Genomic DNA, 15,731 nt, shown 5'->3' on the forward strand with positions numbered 1-15,731 from the left:
ACTAAAGCTATTTCCCCTCCCCTAAAAAGCAGCTGCTTTACATACAATGAAAACATCATTATTTAGCCATGGTAGTTGATTTATGTTCTGGTTTCTTCTAGTACCCATCATTGACTTTTACACACTAATTGGCTACAGAAGTCTTTCCCTTCTCCTCTGAAAGACTGTCAAATAACTATTTAACTTAATAGTAAATGTAAAATGCTATTCTTATGTTCTCTCAATTAAAAGAACATTTGTCATGATTTTTATGTAACTGCTTTTAACTCACAAATCAGTAAGATCTCCCAAATAGCTGAGATGATTTTTGAAAGTCTGAACTTTAATCTGTTTTTCTCATGCAAACTTAATATACTTACCCCAAATTTCCACATTCCACATCATCAAATCTTTCATCTTGTCTCAAAAGAAAAAAGAAAAAAAAATTTAAAGCCAATTAAGAGCCAAAATCAACCATTTTCAGCCTCAATTTTCAAATGTCAGTTTGTTTTTACCCAATTCTAGCAAATTTATATAGTGTAATTCTAAACTTCACTATTCGACATTTCCCCGTGGAAGAAAAGCAACAGGAACTTTTCACCATCTGTGTTGCTCTTGGAAACCAGCCCCTCCCATCTGCGGCGCGGGCAGTGCAGCACCCAGGCTGGTCTTTGGGGCTCTGCCTGCTCCGCTGCGCTCTGCTCAGCACTGGAACTCGGGCAGTTACCTGCAGCTGAAGCGTTCTGGAGGCTCGAGTTCTGGAAACAAGGTGCCAACGGCAGATAGTGACTTTGTACATTCAACATACAAGTGGGAATTCCGATTTCCAGGAGGTGGGAAAGGAAAAACAGATATTTTAACCAAGTAAAGGTCGAGTCTGCATTTTTGAATAGCCCGTTTTCTGCTGAATCAGCTAATATTTCGGAAGCCTTTGAATTCCAAATTCCTACGGACTTTGGTTTTTCCAAAACAAAAGTGGGAAGGAAGTGTTTTTCAGTATAGAGAGGTTCAACCAGACTAAAATTAAAAAAATAAAAAAGATAGTGGGGTGTATCGCCTGGTGGATATGCCTAGGAGGGCGAAAACACAGAGCTTGCCAAAAACGGGGCGCTGGGGGGTGCAGTCTGACAGTCTACTTGTAAATATGTTTCATAACGAGGTTGCTGAGCTACAGAAAGCAAGAGGAGGAAGACACAGATTCCAACAGCTCAAGGAATCTGCAAATACTGCTGGTTATTTTTGTTTTATGACAAGAGTTGTTTTTGAACGAACAACCACCAGCTACCGCCACCACCAGCAGCGCCCCGAAAATCGAAACTGGCCTCAACTGTACCTTTAAATCTTTTGCTCTGTCCCCACGCCCTCTGCAACTTTTGCCCTCCAGCTGTACTTGTTCCGGTATGAAACCTGGCAAATGGCAAAAATCTTGAAACAAGAAGAGTGAAAGAGAGGAGAGAAAAGGGAAGGAGGGAAGAGGGGGAGGACGGCGGAGAGAAAGAGGTGGGAGAGGGAAAGGAGGGGGGAGAGGAGAGAGGGAAGAAAAAGGATGAGAGGGAGGGAGGAAGAGGGAGAAGGAGATGGGAGGAGGGAGGAGGGGGAAAGAGAGCCGGAGAGCGAGAGCGTGGGGAGTGGGGTGAGAGTGAGAGAGAGAGAGAGGACACATTCTGCCACCCTCCTGGCTAACTGAAATGCTTGTTCCCGAGATTACAGTAATTACAGCCCCAGCATGAGTTCCATACAAGCGCTAAATGAAACAGCACATCAATTAAAAAATAAACACTCCATTCCAGGAGAAAGACAGCCCCCTGGGACGCCCTAACGAGCGTAAATGAACCTGCCGGGCCGCGGGCCCGGGCCGCCCGCAGCCCCCCTCCCGGCCCGTCTTAACGTGGCCGCGGAGCCGGCGGGGGGAGCGTGGGCTGGCGGTGGCCCAAGCGGCTGCTAAAAGCAGCTCGGGTCCGGCTCCGGCCTCGTACAGAGCGCGGATACGTGTCCCGGAGTCCGCGCCAGGGCGCAGCGCCGCCTCCCACCAGAGAAAAGGAGGCTCTGGCAAAAACATGTGAACTTGGGATGGATGAATAGACGTCCCGAGAGCCCAGGCGCAGGCAGGGAATCCAGCCCCGGAGTTTCCAGTCTGTCCTATTTATAAGTTTTGGGGTTTGTTTTGATTTTTAAAAAGAAATGGAATGATTTCTCCTAAGAAAGCACGGCGTCCCGGGGCTTTCTATATTTTGTCTCACCTAATTATCAAAACCCTCTTGGAGATCGCTGCTACGATCACCCAACTCTCCAGGTGGGGAAACTGACACTCCCCCGGGTCACGCGGCGGAGGCGGGAGGAGAGTCCCAAGCGGGCATTTGTCCCCCGCACCCCCTGCGCCCCCAAGGCTGGGTTCCCGGGCATCTCACCCGGGACGTCCCTGGTCCAGCCCCAGTTTAGAATGACTCGACTCCCCCCACAACTCCAAGTCTCACAAGCCATCGTTCTGAGAACCCCAAGGTGGACACCTTTCCCCAGGTCCTCTCAGCGTCGGGCCCCTACAGGCCCCGCGCACTCGTCTGCTGTGGGACCTCTGCGCCGCCCCGAAGAGCGCGAGACCCCGCCGCCTGCAGGTCACCCGCATTCGCGGAGAGTGCCAGCGGGGGCTTGGCTGGTTTGAAACGCGCCGGGGAGGCGCACGCTGCACCAAACCCTGTCCCTGTCCCCTAGGGCGGACTCGGGGAAAGGGGACCAAGACCTCGGACGCACTCAGCGCCGTGGGGACAGCTGTGGCCAACGCTCTGTGTCTGCGGTCAATCCCAAGGTTACCAAAACTCTCCAACCGCAGAGAGTGCGCACAGAGGTGCGGACACTCGGGGACTGCCTTAAAGAAGGCTGAGCCCTGGGAGCGCGTGGACTCCGCCCCGCTGCCCGGTGATTGGCGCGCGGGGCTGGAGGCGGAGACCGAGTCTGCGCTGTATAAATATTCATGAGCCGACCGCGCGGCGCAAGCGGGGCCGGAGCCGGGAAGTTGGGCGAAGGGCGCTGCTCCCGCCGAGGAGGAGGCGGCGGCTGGGCGCGAGCCGCGCCACTCAGGTGTCCGCTCCGCCTTCCGGTCTGGATTTGCTCCTCTGTGTCCAGCAGGAAGGGGACTGCGTGCCCCTCGCCCGACTGCAGCCCGAGCGCGACGCGGACTTTTCCTGGCGGCGGGGGTCCGTCTGTCCCCGCGGCGGGCGGACGAAGGACGGACGCCAGAGAAAGAGGGCGGCGGCCTGGGCCGAGGCTGGTCCCCAACTCTGGCGGCGGCGGCGCGGCCTTGGGGACGGGCATGAGCCCCTGGGGGCCGAGCGGGGGCCGCCAGGGCTGACCGGGCGCGGCGATCGGCCCGGCCCAGCCATCTTGACTGCGCACCGCGGCCCGAGAGGAAACTTGCTGCGCCGCCGCCCTCTGTGCCCGGCGGAGTCACTGCCGCCCGGCGCGGCGCGGCGCGGCGCGGAGAAGCGGTCGGGCGCGCGGAGAGGAGGAGAGCGAGCGCGGGACGATGAGCCGAGGGCCGGCCGCTCTGCGCCGCGAAGACTGAGCGCGCCTCGGGGCGAGCAGAGTGGACCCTCTGGGACCGTGGCGCACGCCTGCGGCCACCTTCAAACCCCCGGAGAAGCAGAAAGGAGTGCGGAAGGGCCCTGACCAGGCTGCAGACCGCGCCGCTGCGTTCGCGCCCCGAGAAGGGGCCAGATTATCGGCAGATCATCCCCCACCCGGGCGAAGCAGAAGGGAGACTCCAGATCACCCGCTTTGCCGGTCTCCGGCTGTCTCGCGGGGCCCCTGGCACCAGTCTCCGCGCCGCCTGGAGGGCGAGGGCACCGGGCCGAGGCGCGCAGCATGGAGTGGGGTTACCTGTTGGAAGTGGCCTCCCTGCTGGCAGCCTTGGCGCTGCTGCAGCGCTCTAGCGGCGCTGCGGCCGCCTCGGCCAAGGAGCTGACGTGCCAGGAGATCACCGTGCCGCTGTGCAAGGGCATCGGCTACAACTACACCTACATGCCCAACCAGTTCAACCACGACACGCAGGACGAGGCGGGCCTGGAGGTGCACCAGTTCTGGCCGCTGGTGGAGATCCAGTGCTCGCCCGACCTCAAGTTCTTCCTGTGCAGCATGTACACGCCCATCTGCCTGGAGGACTACAAGAAGCCGCTGCCGCCCTGCCGCTCGGTGTGCGAGCGCGCCAAGGCCGGCTGCGCGCCGCTCATGCGCCAGTACGGCTTCGCCTGGCCCGACCGCATGCGCTGCGAGCGGCTGCCCGAGCAGGGCAACCCCGACACGCTGTGCATGGACTACAACCGCACCGACCTCACCACGGCCGCGCCCAGCCCGCCGCGCCGCCTGCCGCCGCCGCCGCCCGGCGAGCAGCCGCCCTCGGGCAGCGGCCACGGCCGCCCACCCGGGGCCAGGCCCCCGCACCGCGGCGGCGGCAGGGGCGGTGGCGGCGGGGACGCGGCGGCGCCCCCAGCTCGCGGCGGCGGCGGCGGGAGGGTGCGGCCCCCTGGCGGCGGCGCGGCTCCCTGCGAGCCCGGGTGCCAGTGCCGCGCGCCCATGGTGAGCGTGTCCAGCGAGCGCCACCCGCTCTACAACCGCGTCAAGACAGGCCAGATCGCCAACTGCGCGCTGCCGTGCCACAACCCCTTTTTCAGCCAGGATGAGCGCGCCTTCACGGTCTTCTGGATAGGTCTGTGGTCGGTGCTCTGCTTCGTGTCCACCTTCGCCACTGTCTCCACCTTCCTCATCGACATGGAGCGCTTCAAGTACCCGGAGCGGCCCATCATCTTCCTCTCGGCCTGCTACCTCTTCGTGTCGGTGGGCTACCTGGTGCGCCTGGTGGCGGGCCACGAGAAGGTGGCGTGCAGCGGGGGCGCGCCGGGCGCGGGGGGCGCGGGCGGCGCGGGCGGCGCGGCGGCGGGAGCGGGCGCGGCGGGCGCGGGCGCGGGCGGCCCAGGCGGGCGCGGCGAGTATGAGGAGCTGGGCGCGGTGGAGCAGCACGTGCGCTACGAGACCACGGGCCCCGCGCTGTGCACGGTGGTCTTCCTGTTGGTTTACTTCTTCGGCATGGCCAGCTCCATCTGGTGGGTGATCCTGTCGCTCACGTGGTTCCTGGCGGCCGGCATGAAGTGGGGCAACGAAGCCATCGCCGGCTACTCGCAGTACTTCCACCTGGCCGCGTGGCTCGTGCCCAGCGTCAAGTCCATCGCGGTGCTGGCGCTCAGCTCGGTGGACGGCGACCCGGTGGCGGGCATCTGCTACGTAGGCAACCAGAGCCTGGACAACCTGCGCGGCTTCGTGCTGGCGCCGCTGGTCATCTACCTCTTCATCGGCACCATGTTCCTGCTGGCCGGCTTCGTGTCGCTCTTCCGCATCCGCTCGGTCATCAAGCAGCAGGACGGCCCCACCAAGACGCACAAGCTGGAGAAGCTGATGATCCGCCTGGGCCTGTTCACCGTGCTCTACACCGTGCCCGCCGCGGTGGTGGTCGCCTGCCTCTTCTACGAGCAGCACAACCGCCCACGCTGGGAGGCGACGCACAACTGCCCGTGCCTGCGGGACCTGCAGCCCGACCAGGCGCGCAGGCCCGACTACGCCGTCTTCATGCTCAAGTACTTCATGTGCCTGGTGGTGGGCATCACCTCGGGCGTGTGGGTCTGGTCCGGCAAGACGCTGGAGTCCTGGCGCTCGCTGTGCACCCGCTGCTGCTGGGCCAGCAAGGGTGCCGCGGGGGGCGGGGGCGCTGGCGCCACGGCCGCGGGGGGCGGGGGCGGGCCGGGGGGCGGCAGCGGCGGGGGTCCCGGCGGCGGCGGGGGCTCCCTCTACAGCGACGTCAGCACCGGCCTGACGTGGCGGTCTGGCACGGCCAGCTCCTTGTCTTATCCAAAGCAGATGCCATTGTCCCAGGTCTGAGCGGAGGGGAGGGGGCGCCCAGGAGGGTTGGGGAGGGGGGCGAGGAGACCAGTGCAGCTAAGGGACACTTGACGGGCTGAGGTTCCCACCCCTTCACAGTGTTGATTGCTATTAGCATGATAATGAACTCTTAATGGTATCCATTAGCTGGGACTTAAAAGACTCACTTAGAACAAAGTACCTGGCATTGAAGCCTCCCAGACCCAGCCCCTTTTCCTCCATTGATGTGCGGGGAGCTCCTCCCGCCACGCGTTAATTTCTGTTGGCTGAGGAGCGTGGACTCTGCAGCGTTTCCAGAACCCGAGGCTTGGAGCCCTCCCTGGCTGCACTTGGCTGGGTTTGCAGTCAGATACACAGATTTCACCTGGGAGAGCCTCTTTTTCTCCCTCGACTCTCCTACGTAAACTCCTAACTTACCCTGGAGGAGGGGTGACCGCGACCTGACGGGATTGCACGGTTTGGGTATTCTTAATGACCAGGCAGATGCCTTAAGTAAACAAACAAGAAATGTCTTAATTATACGCCCCAAGTAAATACGGGTTTCTTACATTAGACGATGTATTTATATAATTATTTGTTAAATTGTACAAAATGTGTAAAATATGTATATATCCAAAGATATACAGTGTGTACATTTTTTTGTAAAAAGTTTAGAGGCTTACCCCTGTAAGAACAGATATAAGTATTCTATTTTGTCAATAAAATGACTTTTGATAAATGATTTAACCACTGCCCTCTCCCCCGCCTCTTCTGAGCTGTCACCTTTAAAGTGCTTGCTAAGGACGCATGGGGAAAATGGACATTTTTTGGCTCGTCATTCTGTACATGACCTCAGGCATGGAGAAAATTACTTACTTGTTAAACTCTAGTTCTTAAGTTGTTAGCCAAGTAAATATCATTGTTGAACTGAAATCAAAATCGAGTTTTTGCACCTTCCCCAAAGACGGTGTTTTTCATGGGAGCGCTGTTCTGATCCGTGGATAACAACTCTCACCTTAGTGGATGTAAATGGAACTTCTCCAAGGCAGTCCCTCCCCTTAGGCCTTGTTATTTATCCTGTATGGTATCACTAAAGGTTTCAAAACCCTGCATTCATTTCTGGAGTCCGTGATTTTGAAGGCACCTGGTGTTCCAGGGACGGAACGCATGGCTGAGGTGTAGAGGTTAATGTTTTAAACCATAGCTCACCCTTTACAGTAGAAGTCACTTGACAATCTGGTAGGGGAGCAGGCGCTCTTTAATGGATTAAACTAACGGGTTAACATCTTAATAACCTTCAATGCTTGTGTATACCAAATGTGCTGCTTTTCCTAGAGAAAAAAGCTATTGTTCCTCTGTCAAGACTAAGCTAATTTATTTGAGCAGAAGGCTGTTGAATTAACAGAAGAATGCTCCAGCAATTGTTGAACTTTTTACCTGTCTGCCCAGTGGCTCAGCACATCATTCCTTTAAGAGGAGCTAAATGAATAGGGTTAATCTGTAGGGAACTTGGTCTTTTGAGTTTGAAAAACTTTGATCTTTTCTCCTCTGCAAATGTGCTGTATAGTCTGAAGTTTCTTTCCCTGCTGCCCATCTCCTCTTAGTGCAGACCAATTGGCCACCGCGGAGCCTTAAAGTTCTTCCATTAAAGGGATGTGGGACTTTTACTTTAAAAAGGAGAGAGAGCGCGGGAGAGGAAGACTTGTAACAGTTAGTGAAGACCGGAGGCACAAGTGCTCAGCCTTTTAAACAGCTTTTCCCGGCATTGTTAGCCAGCCTGCAGGCAGCTAGGCATGGGTTGAAGCTTTATAGAAAAGGGCTCTGAATGCCCCACAGGTGGTCTGCGCACATAATCCCCCAATTTAAAGCGTTTTCCTTTGCTGGACAATTGCATTACAAAACTCCCTTCTTTTTCGCTCCTAATTGAACCAATGAACTATTATAAACTACAAGTTTTTCTTTAAAAAAAAAAAATCGTCAGTGCCTAAATTCTATTGACTAAATTCTAGCAAGTTTTCCAAACTGAACCTTTTAAGGCACCGGAAGTAAAAGCTGCTTCACCAGACGTTTCTGTTTTGCGGATATTTTTATTCCTTATGCTTGTTATTTTCTGACAGATTAGCAATAATTTAAAAGTAATTGGTAAGGTTGTGTGTTAGTACTGAAAAGATAGCCCCAGGTCCCTTATTAAGCTGTCAATCAAGATAAGAAATGGGCAGCTACCCTGCTAATGATGGGGCATCAATCATTATGGGATGGGAGGGGCTTTGTTCTGCCCATCCTGCTAAAATGTTTATTCTCCTTACTTTACCTCGGAGGAATCTTTAGTGGTTAAAAACATTTTTGATAGGCTAGACACTACTTCCTTGACCCATCTTAGTCATGTAAGAGGCTTTGCGGAAGAGTTCCACGGGGGTAACTGTGCAGATCCTTTTCAGAGTCAGTCTTGCTGTTAGATTAGATATGCAATTAGAACCCTGCTTTAGCTGCGGTGCCCATCTTATGTTTTAAAGCCAGATCCATTGTAAAAAATGTTCACCTCTCCAATAGTTTGGCTTATTAAAGAATTACTGTTTGTAACTTAGGTACCTAACAGTGGCCTACATCTAACCTACTTGGTAACTCATGTACTGCAGTGTACATATGCCAACCATAAACTTTATATATTCAGTTATAAGGTAGAATTTTGAGGGCAGGTCCCAAAGCCATTACCACATATGTAGGATGGGGAGAAAGCCACAAGTCACCAGTTAGCATGTCGGCTTTCTCAGGTAGCAGTATTCTCATGACTGACACATTTTCAACTGTATGACACAGTGGGAAAATGTCCAACTTTGAAGCTTTTTACCTTATTCTTTACTATATCATTATAAAATGCTATATTTGATAACTCAAGATGTCTCTCAGTGTGTTCAATCTAAGCGAGCTTATCTGACGAACCCAATTTAAATTCTGAGGACAGTTTTCAATGAAAAGACCTGCATCTATACTCACTAGACACTGATTTTAGAGAATGGTGTTAAGACCTAAGTGCTGGTTCTTTGCCTTTGAAGCTATAACTTGAGTTGCATATTTGCCAATACTCAGATGGTGTCTACTAAGGGAGGAAAAACCCAAAATTGATTTTAAGACGGACGAAAGAAGAGTATATGGCAAATTGCATTAGACCAATGAATACCCGTGTGTGCTACACAGGTGTGTCTTTAATAACTACAAAAAACAAGTGTTCATTTTTGAAAATCTTGTCAAATTATTGGGAGTTGGGTTGATGTGGTTGCAGTGTGGCTAAAAGGTCAAGGTCAAATCTAACATGATTAAAACCATTGGTAAAGCAACGCTTGTTAAAACTGCATGTGGGAGAAGTTATGCGAAACACTTTCTTTCTGCTTTATAATAAACGCAATTTGAAAGCTCCATGAAACAGAAGGGGGAAAAGTTTATAAGAAAAGGGTGAGGAGCAAACGATGCCGCATGACAGCTCTTCACCCGCACTGACCTCATGGCAAGTGTCTGTGATTCTTCAGAGTCTGGGCAAAGACAGTGAGATTGTCTTGCCAAAAGAAAACTAGGAGTTTGCAGAGCACACGATGCAATTTAAAGCGTAGGTGCAAACGTTCTGTTGAGTTGGGCAAAATGCAAATCAGTGCGTCAGTCGCTTTCCGTGTTTGATACTATACTGCCATCTCGTGGTAACACAGGGTCCCAGAACGGGGAAGCTAAAGCGGTTCCTTCATTCAATTCATTCATTCAAAAATAGCACACAGCGTGCTAGCCCAGGCACGTGCACAGCCTCCGCCCAGAGGACCTGCAAACATTTTGTGCTCGTAAGTTTGAATCTTTTCTCTGAAGCGCTGCAAAATTGCATCAGTGTGCACTGAAGTTTAAGACCCCACAAGACATCCCGCCAGGCAGTAAGATTACTTTTATTAACTTCAATTGCATTAAGTCCTCCATATAACTTTCATGGAAGAAAGAATGTATAATAAAGAGTATTTTGAGGTGGAATGTGGTTGGCTTGCTTAATTAAATGTTGCTTTACAATTTCTCACGTAGAGGTCAACCTCTGAGTCCAGGGGATTCTCGTGAGTGCTGTACATGAGTGCTGTTAGGGTGAGCAAGACCAGGCTGTCCCTCATTTTACCTAGCCAGGTGTTCATGGAAACACACCAAGAAAAAAAAACTTCACTGGAAAACAAGGTCGGCCAGAGGGAGGAAAGGGGAGCCTCTGCGCTGGAACACTGGAGCCCTCGGGGGGGAAAGATGACACAGCACTGAGGCGTGGAAAGAGCAGGCTCAAGGATGAGCGGGACCGGGCGTGGTGGCTCACACCTGTAATCCCAGCACTTTGGGAGGTCGAAGCAGGCAGATCACCTGGGGTCAGGAGTTTGAGACCAGCCTGGCCAACATGGTGAAACCCTGTCTCTACTAAAAATACAAAAATTAGCCGTGCGTGATGCCAGGCACCTGTAATCCAAGCTACTTGAGAAGCTGAGGCAGGAATTGCTGGAACCAGGAGGCAGAAGCTGCACTGAGCCAAGATTACGCCACTGCCCTCCAGCCTGGGTTACAGAGCAAAACTCTGCCCCAAAAAAAAAAAAAAAAAAAAGGATGAGGAGAGAAACAAGGTTTCTGAGGACCAGAATGTCTAATGGGGGTGGGAGGGAGGGAGGGGACCAGTGGGCAAGAACCACATAAGATCTTGGAGGACTTCCAGAGTTGAGAGACCCCAGGGGCAAGAATCTTGCTGCCCACGGACAGGGAGCAGAGGCATTATGGAAATGTGGAATCTCAGGTCTCTCTTACTGAATCAGAAGCTGCATTTTAACAAGACCCCCAAGCTTCGCATGTGCACTGAAGGGTAGGAAGGGCTAGCACACGGTCCCTCATTTCACTGGTTAGAAAACAAGCCCTTAACAACTGTGCTTACTGAACATCACACAGTCAGGAGCACAGCTGGGCCTAGAAGCCACCAAGCCTGCTTGTCACTCCTGTCTCTGTAGGTCTTTCCCAGCTGTCCTGCTCTTTTGTGTAAACCTCTGAGGCCACCAAAAGGTACATTCAGGCTGGGCGTGGTGGCTCACACCTGTAATCCCAGCACTTTGGGAGGCCGAGATAGGAGGATCACTAGAGGCCAGGAGTTGAAGACATGCTTGGGAAATATAATGAGACTCCATCCCTATAAAAACTGAAAAGCCAGGTGTGGTGCTGCATGCCTGTAGTCCCTTGGGAGGCTGAGGCAGGAGGATCACTTGAGCCCAAGAGTTCAAGGCCGCAGTAAGCTATGAGTGTGCTACTGTACTCCAGCATAAGCAATAGAGGAAGAGCATATCTCAAAATGTATTCATAGCTGGTACAGCAAGTTACCAGGGCTGTGTTTACCTGGTTACAGAATCATGACGGAGTTTTTCCACGTTTGGTGGTCACGACACAGGTCATGTGAATGCCCAGCCTCAGAGGCGAGAGGAGCACTGTGAAAAGGCTTGCCTCTTGGGCCCCTGGGCCAACTTAGGCCAGCTCACCTGCGTTTTGGTGTCTACAGCCACAGTACTCCAATAGATTCTGTATTTAAGAGTCTGCGTTCTGGGGCCGAGCATGGTGGCTCATGCCTGTAATCCCAGCACTTTGGGAGGCCAAGGTGGGCCGATCATGAGGTCAAGGGATCAAGACCATCCTGGCCAGCATAATGAAACCCCATCTCTACTAAAAATATAAACATCAGCTGGGCGTGGTGGCACACGCCTGTAGTCCCAGCTACTCAGGAGGCTGAAGCAGGAGAATTGCTTGAACCTGGGAGGCAGAGGTTGCAGTGGGCCAAGATCATGCCACTGCACTCCAGCCTGGAGCCTGGCAACAGAGCAAGACTCTGTCTCAAAAAAAAAAAAAAAAGAAAAAGAAAGAAAGAGTCTGCGTTCTGGCTTAGTGAGGAAGCACGGTGACTGGGTTCTGTGTCCCACCCTAATCTGGTTTTGAATCGTAATCCCATGTCAAGGGAGGGACACAGCAGGAGGTGACTGGATCATGGGGACAGATTTCCCTCTTGATGTTCTGATAGTGAGTTTTCAAGTGGTCTTGTTTGAGAATGTCTGGCACTTTCCAGTTTCTCTCTCTCTCTCTCTCTCTCTCTCTCTCTCTCTCTCTCCCCCTCTCTCTCTCCTCTCTCTCTCTCTCTCGCCCTCCTGTGACCCTGTAAGATGTCCTGCTTCCCCTTTGCCTTCCATCATGGTTGTAAGTTTCCTGAGGCCTCCCAGGCAGTGCAGAGCTGTGAGTCAATTACACCTCTTTCCTTTGTCAATGACCCAGTCTCAGGGAGTATCTTTATAGCAGTGTAAGAATGGACTAATAGAGGGAGGGAGGGAGGACGGGCTTCTGTTACTGATGGAGTTCACATGGGGATAGGGACCAGATGCGGAATGTGTTGACCCTGGCCGGCAGAGGCCTGAGGACCCTTCAGGGAGAGCCTGGCCTGGGTCAGGGAGGAAGAGAAACAGCAGAACCACTATGCAGCGAAGATCAGCACAGAGATCAGGGAGAGTGAAGGGCTTAGAGAACCCAGGAGAGCATCCCAGAAATCTTGGCAATTGACAGAGCAACCGAGGAAGAGCTTGGCAGCCCAGTGGACTCTTGCCATAGGCTGTGCCCGGGAGGGGATAAGAGCATGGGTGGCACCTGAAAACCTCAGTCGGTAGCCAGAGAAAGGTGGAAGGAAAGAATTGCCCAGTGCAAAAGGCAAAGTTAGGATCAATGTTAGCGAAACAACCCAATTTGGATGGCTTTCGAAGTCTGGGGCAAAGCCATTCTTCACAGGGGACAAACGCACACATTTATAGCGCCACGTTTGTCACTCAGGTGAATCATACACTGATTTAAATGAGACAAGCAATTTCCAACATCTTCCCATCCTAACAAGCCCATTTTTAAATAACCAGCGCTGCAACACAGTGGTTCTCACCCACTTGCATGTTAGAAGCACTTGGGGTGTTCTTTTTATCATTACCGATGCCCATGCTGCACCCCACCCCAATAAAATCAGAATTTTGGGGGGTACCAGCTGGGAGTTCAAAGTTTTCTAAAGCTCTTCCAGGCAATCCCCATGTTCAGCCAGAGTTGAAAACCAGTGGATGTAATTGAATGTGGTATTATCATCTAAAGTGAAATATAGATAGATAGATATTTTATACACATATAGACAGAAATATATCTATAAATATGTCTATATAGATAGGTATGTCTATATGTCTATGTCTTGATGTATGTATATAGACACACATATCTATATAGATGTTTATATATCTATATCTACATTGATATAAAGATTATAGACATATATAAACATATCTCTATATAGATACACAGAAATAGAAATTAGCTAAGCAAAGTAGCTGTTGTCATCTAACTTGACTACTTTAAACAAAAGCAGTGATTTTTTTCTTTTTGTCACCCTGAGAGGTATTTGGGAGATGACAGGAGTGCCCTCACCTGGCGCAAAGAAAGAACTTCTCACTACACAGTTTTCGATAACTGCTTTTTCACCTGTAAGGAAATAACAAAGAATTTTGTGCACACAGGGTATTATTCTATTAAATTAGAAATTAAACCTAACCTGTGAAGTTAGGAGGAACCAATCAGGTCAATGTGTTAGTAAAGATATTAAAATATTATCTTCCTACCGAAAAGCCACCTGCACTCGCATGCATATTGCACCGCTATTCACAATAGCGGAGACACAGATCAACCTAGGTGCCCATCAACAGTGGATTGGATTTTTAAAATGTGATTTGCTATACACCGTGGAATACTATGCAGCCATAAAAAAGAAGTCCCTTGAAGCAACGTGGATGCAGCCAGAGGCCATTATCCTAAGTGAATTAACACAGGAACAGAAAACCAAACACCAGGTGTTCTCACCTCTAAGGGGGAACTACACACTGGCTACACGTGGTCATAAAGATGGGAATTACAGACACCGGGGACTCCAAAAGGTGGGAGGGAGAACGGAAGACAAGGTCAAAAGCTTTCTACTGGGAATATGTTCACTATTTGGGTAATGGGTTCAGCAGAAGCTTAAACCTCAGCATCACACAATACGTCCATGTGACAAACCGGCACATGCATTCCCTGAATCTAAAAATAAAATGAAACGTTCTCTTCTTGTTCAGTAGATGTTTACCCATTGAGACCAACTCAGCTGGAAATGAAAGCTCAGTCTGTAGTGACCAAAGACAGACCTGACTTTCTAAGACCGGGCACAGGGTCGTGTTTTAGCCCAGGAAGCAAGGGTCAAGCCAACAGTGAGTCAAGGGAATCCCGAACGCGTGTCCATACGTGCATCCTCACCTCACCTCTTCCAAAGAAGCCTGATAGTGCCTTCCCTCGTGCTGGAACACTGCTCAAGTTGTAGAATTATAGGATAGCATTCATTTGGTCCAGAAACCCACTCTGTCTCTGGGTACCACACAAGAAGTTATGAGTCCTTAACAAAGCCCCAGAAAGTGAGATCCAGTTTCCCAAGTAAGTGCAGAGGTTTTCCTGATTCTGGGTGATGAGTATGATTTTAGAGCGTCACCGCTACATTTGTCATTTTCTGTGAGAAAAAGCCTAGGCTGAGGGTCACAGGTTAAACCCACAACAGGGACGCAAACTTTGCGCAATCCCACCAAAAAAGCACCTCTTGGCCATCCTCAGTGTGAACCAAAAAGAAGCTAGGAGCTTAATCATTCTGGAAAGTATCTCTTCATAAACACCATATTAACTTAATTAACTTAGAAAATCTCTAGCAAGTTGCAGAAAGCCAGTAAAAATGAGGGGTTACGAGAACAGACTCAACCCCACTGCCTGGCTCCTTTAGTGAATGAGTTACTCAGCCTCTGTCTTCCTCAGTTTCCTCCTCTGTAAAATGGGAATAAGAACAGTATCTATTTTATAGGATTGTTGTAAGGATTCACTTCCAGTACAGATAAAATGCCTGCCTGGATGAGGAAGTGCCAGGTGCCATCAATAAAGAGTTTGTTTTATTGGGCCAGGCACAGTGGCTCACGCTTGTAATCCTAGCACTTTGGAAGGTCAAGGCGGGTGAATCACTTAAGGCCAGGAGTTCAAGACCAGCCTGGCCAATATGGCGAAACTCTGTCCCCACTAAAAAAAAAAAAAAAATTAGGTGGGCGTGGTGGTGCATGCCTGTAATCCCAACTACTCGGGAAGGTGAGGCAGGAGAATTGCTTGAACCTGGGAGGCAGAGGTTTCAGTGAGCCGAGATGGTGCCATTGCATTCCAGCCTGGGCAATAGAGTGAGACTCGTCTCAAAAAAAAAAAAAAGTTTTATTGTATTAAATAAAAATGTTTCCATGTGCATTTTTGTTTTGTTTATTTAATTTTTATTGTGGTAAAAAAAAAAAAACTTTACTATCTTAACCATTTGTAAGTATATAGTTCTGTAGTGCTAAGTATATTTACATTGCGGTGAAACAGATCACCAGAACTTTTTCATCTTGCAAAACTGAAACTCCATACCCATTAAACAACGACTCCCTTCCCCTCATCCCCCAACTCTTGAAACCCCCATTCTGCTTCCTGTCTCTATGAATTTAACTGCAGCAGATACCTCGTGTAAGTGGAATCAGACGGTATTTGTCTTTTTGTGACCAGCTTATTTCACTTGGCATCATTTGCTCAAGGTTCATCTGTGCTGCAGCATGGGTCGGAACTTCCTTCCTTTTCAAGGCTGAGCGATGTTCCATTGTGTGTGCATATTGCATCTTGCTCATCCTGTCATCACGGATGAACATTCGAGTTCTTTCCACCTCTCAGCCATTGCAAATAGTGCTGCCACAAACATGGCTATGCAAATCTCTCTT

At 50.9% G+C, this 15,731-nt stretch overlaps 1 protein-coding gene across 1 annotated transcript; it reads left to right on the top strand.

The window, feature by feature from the left end:
• The first annotated feature begins 2,971 nt into the window (after nucleotides 1–2,971).
• On the top strand, nucleotides 2,972–8,775 carry FZD8 (frizzled class receptor 8). The gene has a single exon (XM_017535326.2). The coding sequence runs from the start codon at nucleotides 3,838–3,840 to the stop codon at nucleotides 5,899–5,901; it is 2,064 nt and encodes a 687-aa protein (XP_017390815.1). The 5' UTR covers nucleotides 2,972–3,837; the 3' UTR covers nucleotides 5,902–8,775.
• Nucleotides 8,776–15,731: the final 6,956 nt, after the last annotated feature.

This window comes from Cebus imitator, unplaced genomic scaffold (genome assembly GCF_001604975.1).
Source record: "Cebus imitator isolate Cc_AM_T3 unplaced genomic scaffold, Cebus_imitator-1.0 Scaffold92, whole genome shotgun sequence".
NCBI classification, from domain to species: Eukaryota; Metazoa; Chordata; class Mammalia; order Primates; family Cebidae; genus Cebus; species Cebus imitator.

Coding starts and splice junctions, on each gene's coding strand:
- FZD8 (XM_017535326.2), top strand. CDS start 3,838: ATGGAGTGGGGTTACCTGTTGGAAGTGGCCTCCCTGCTGGCAGCCTTG.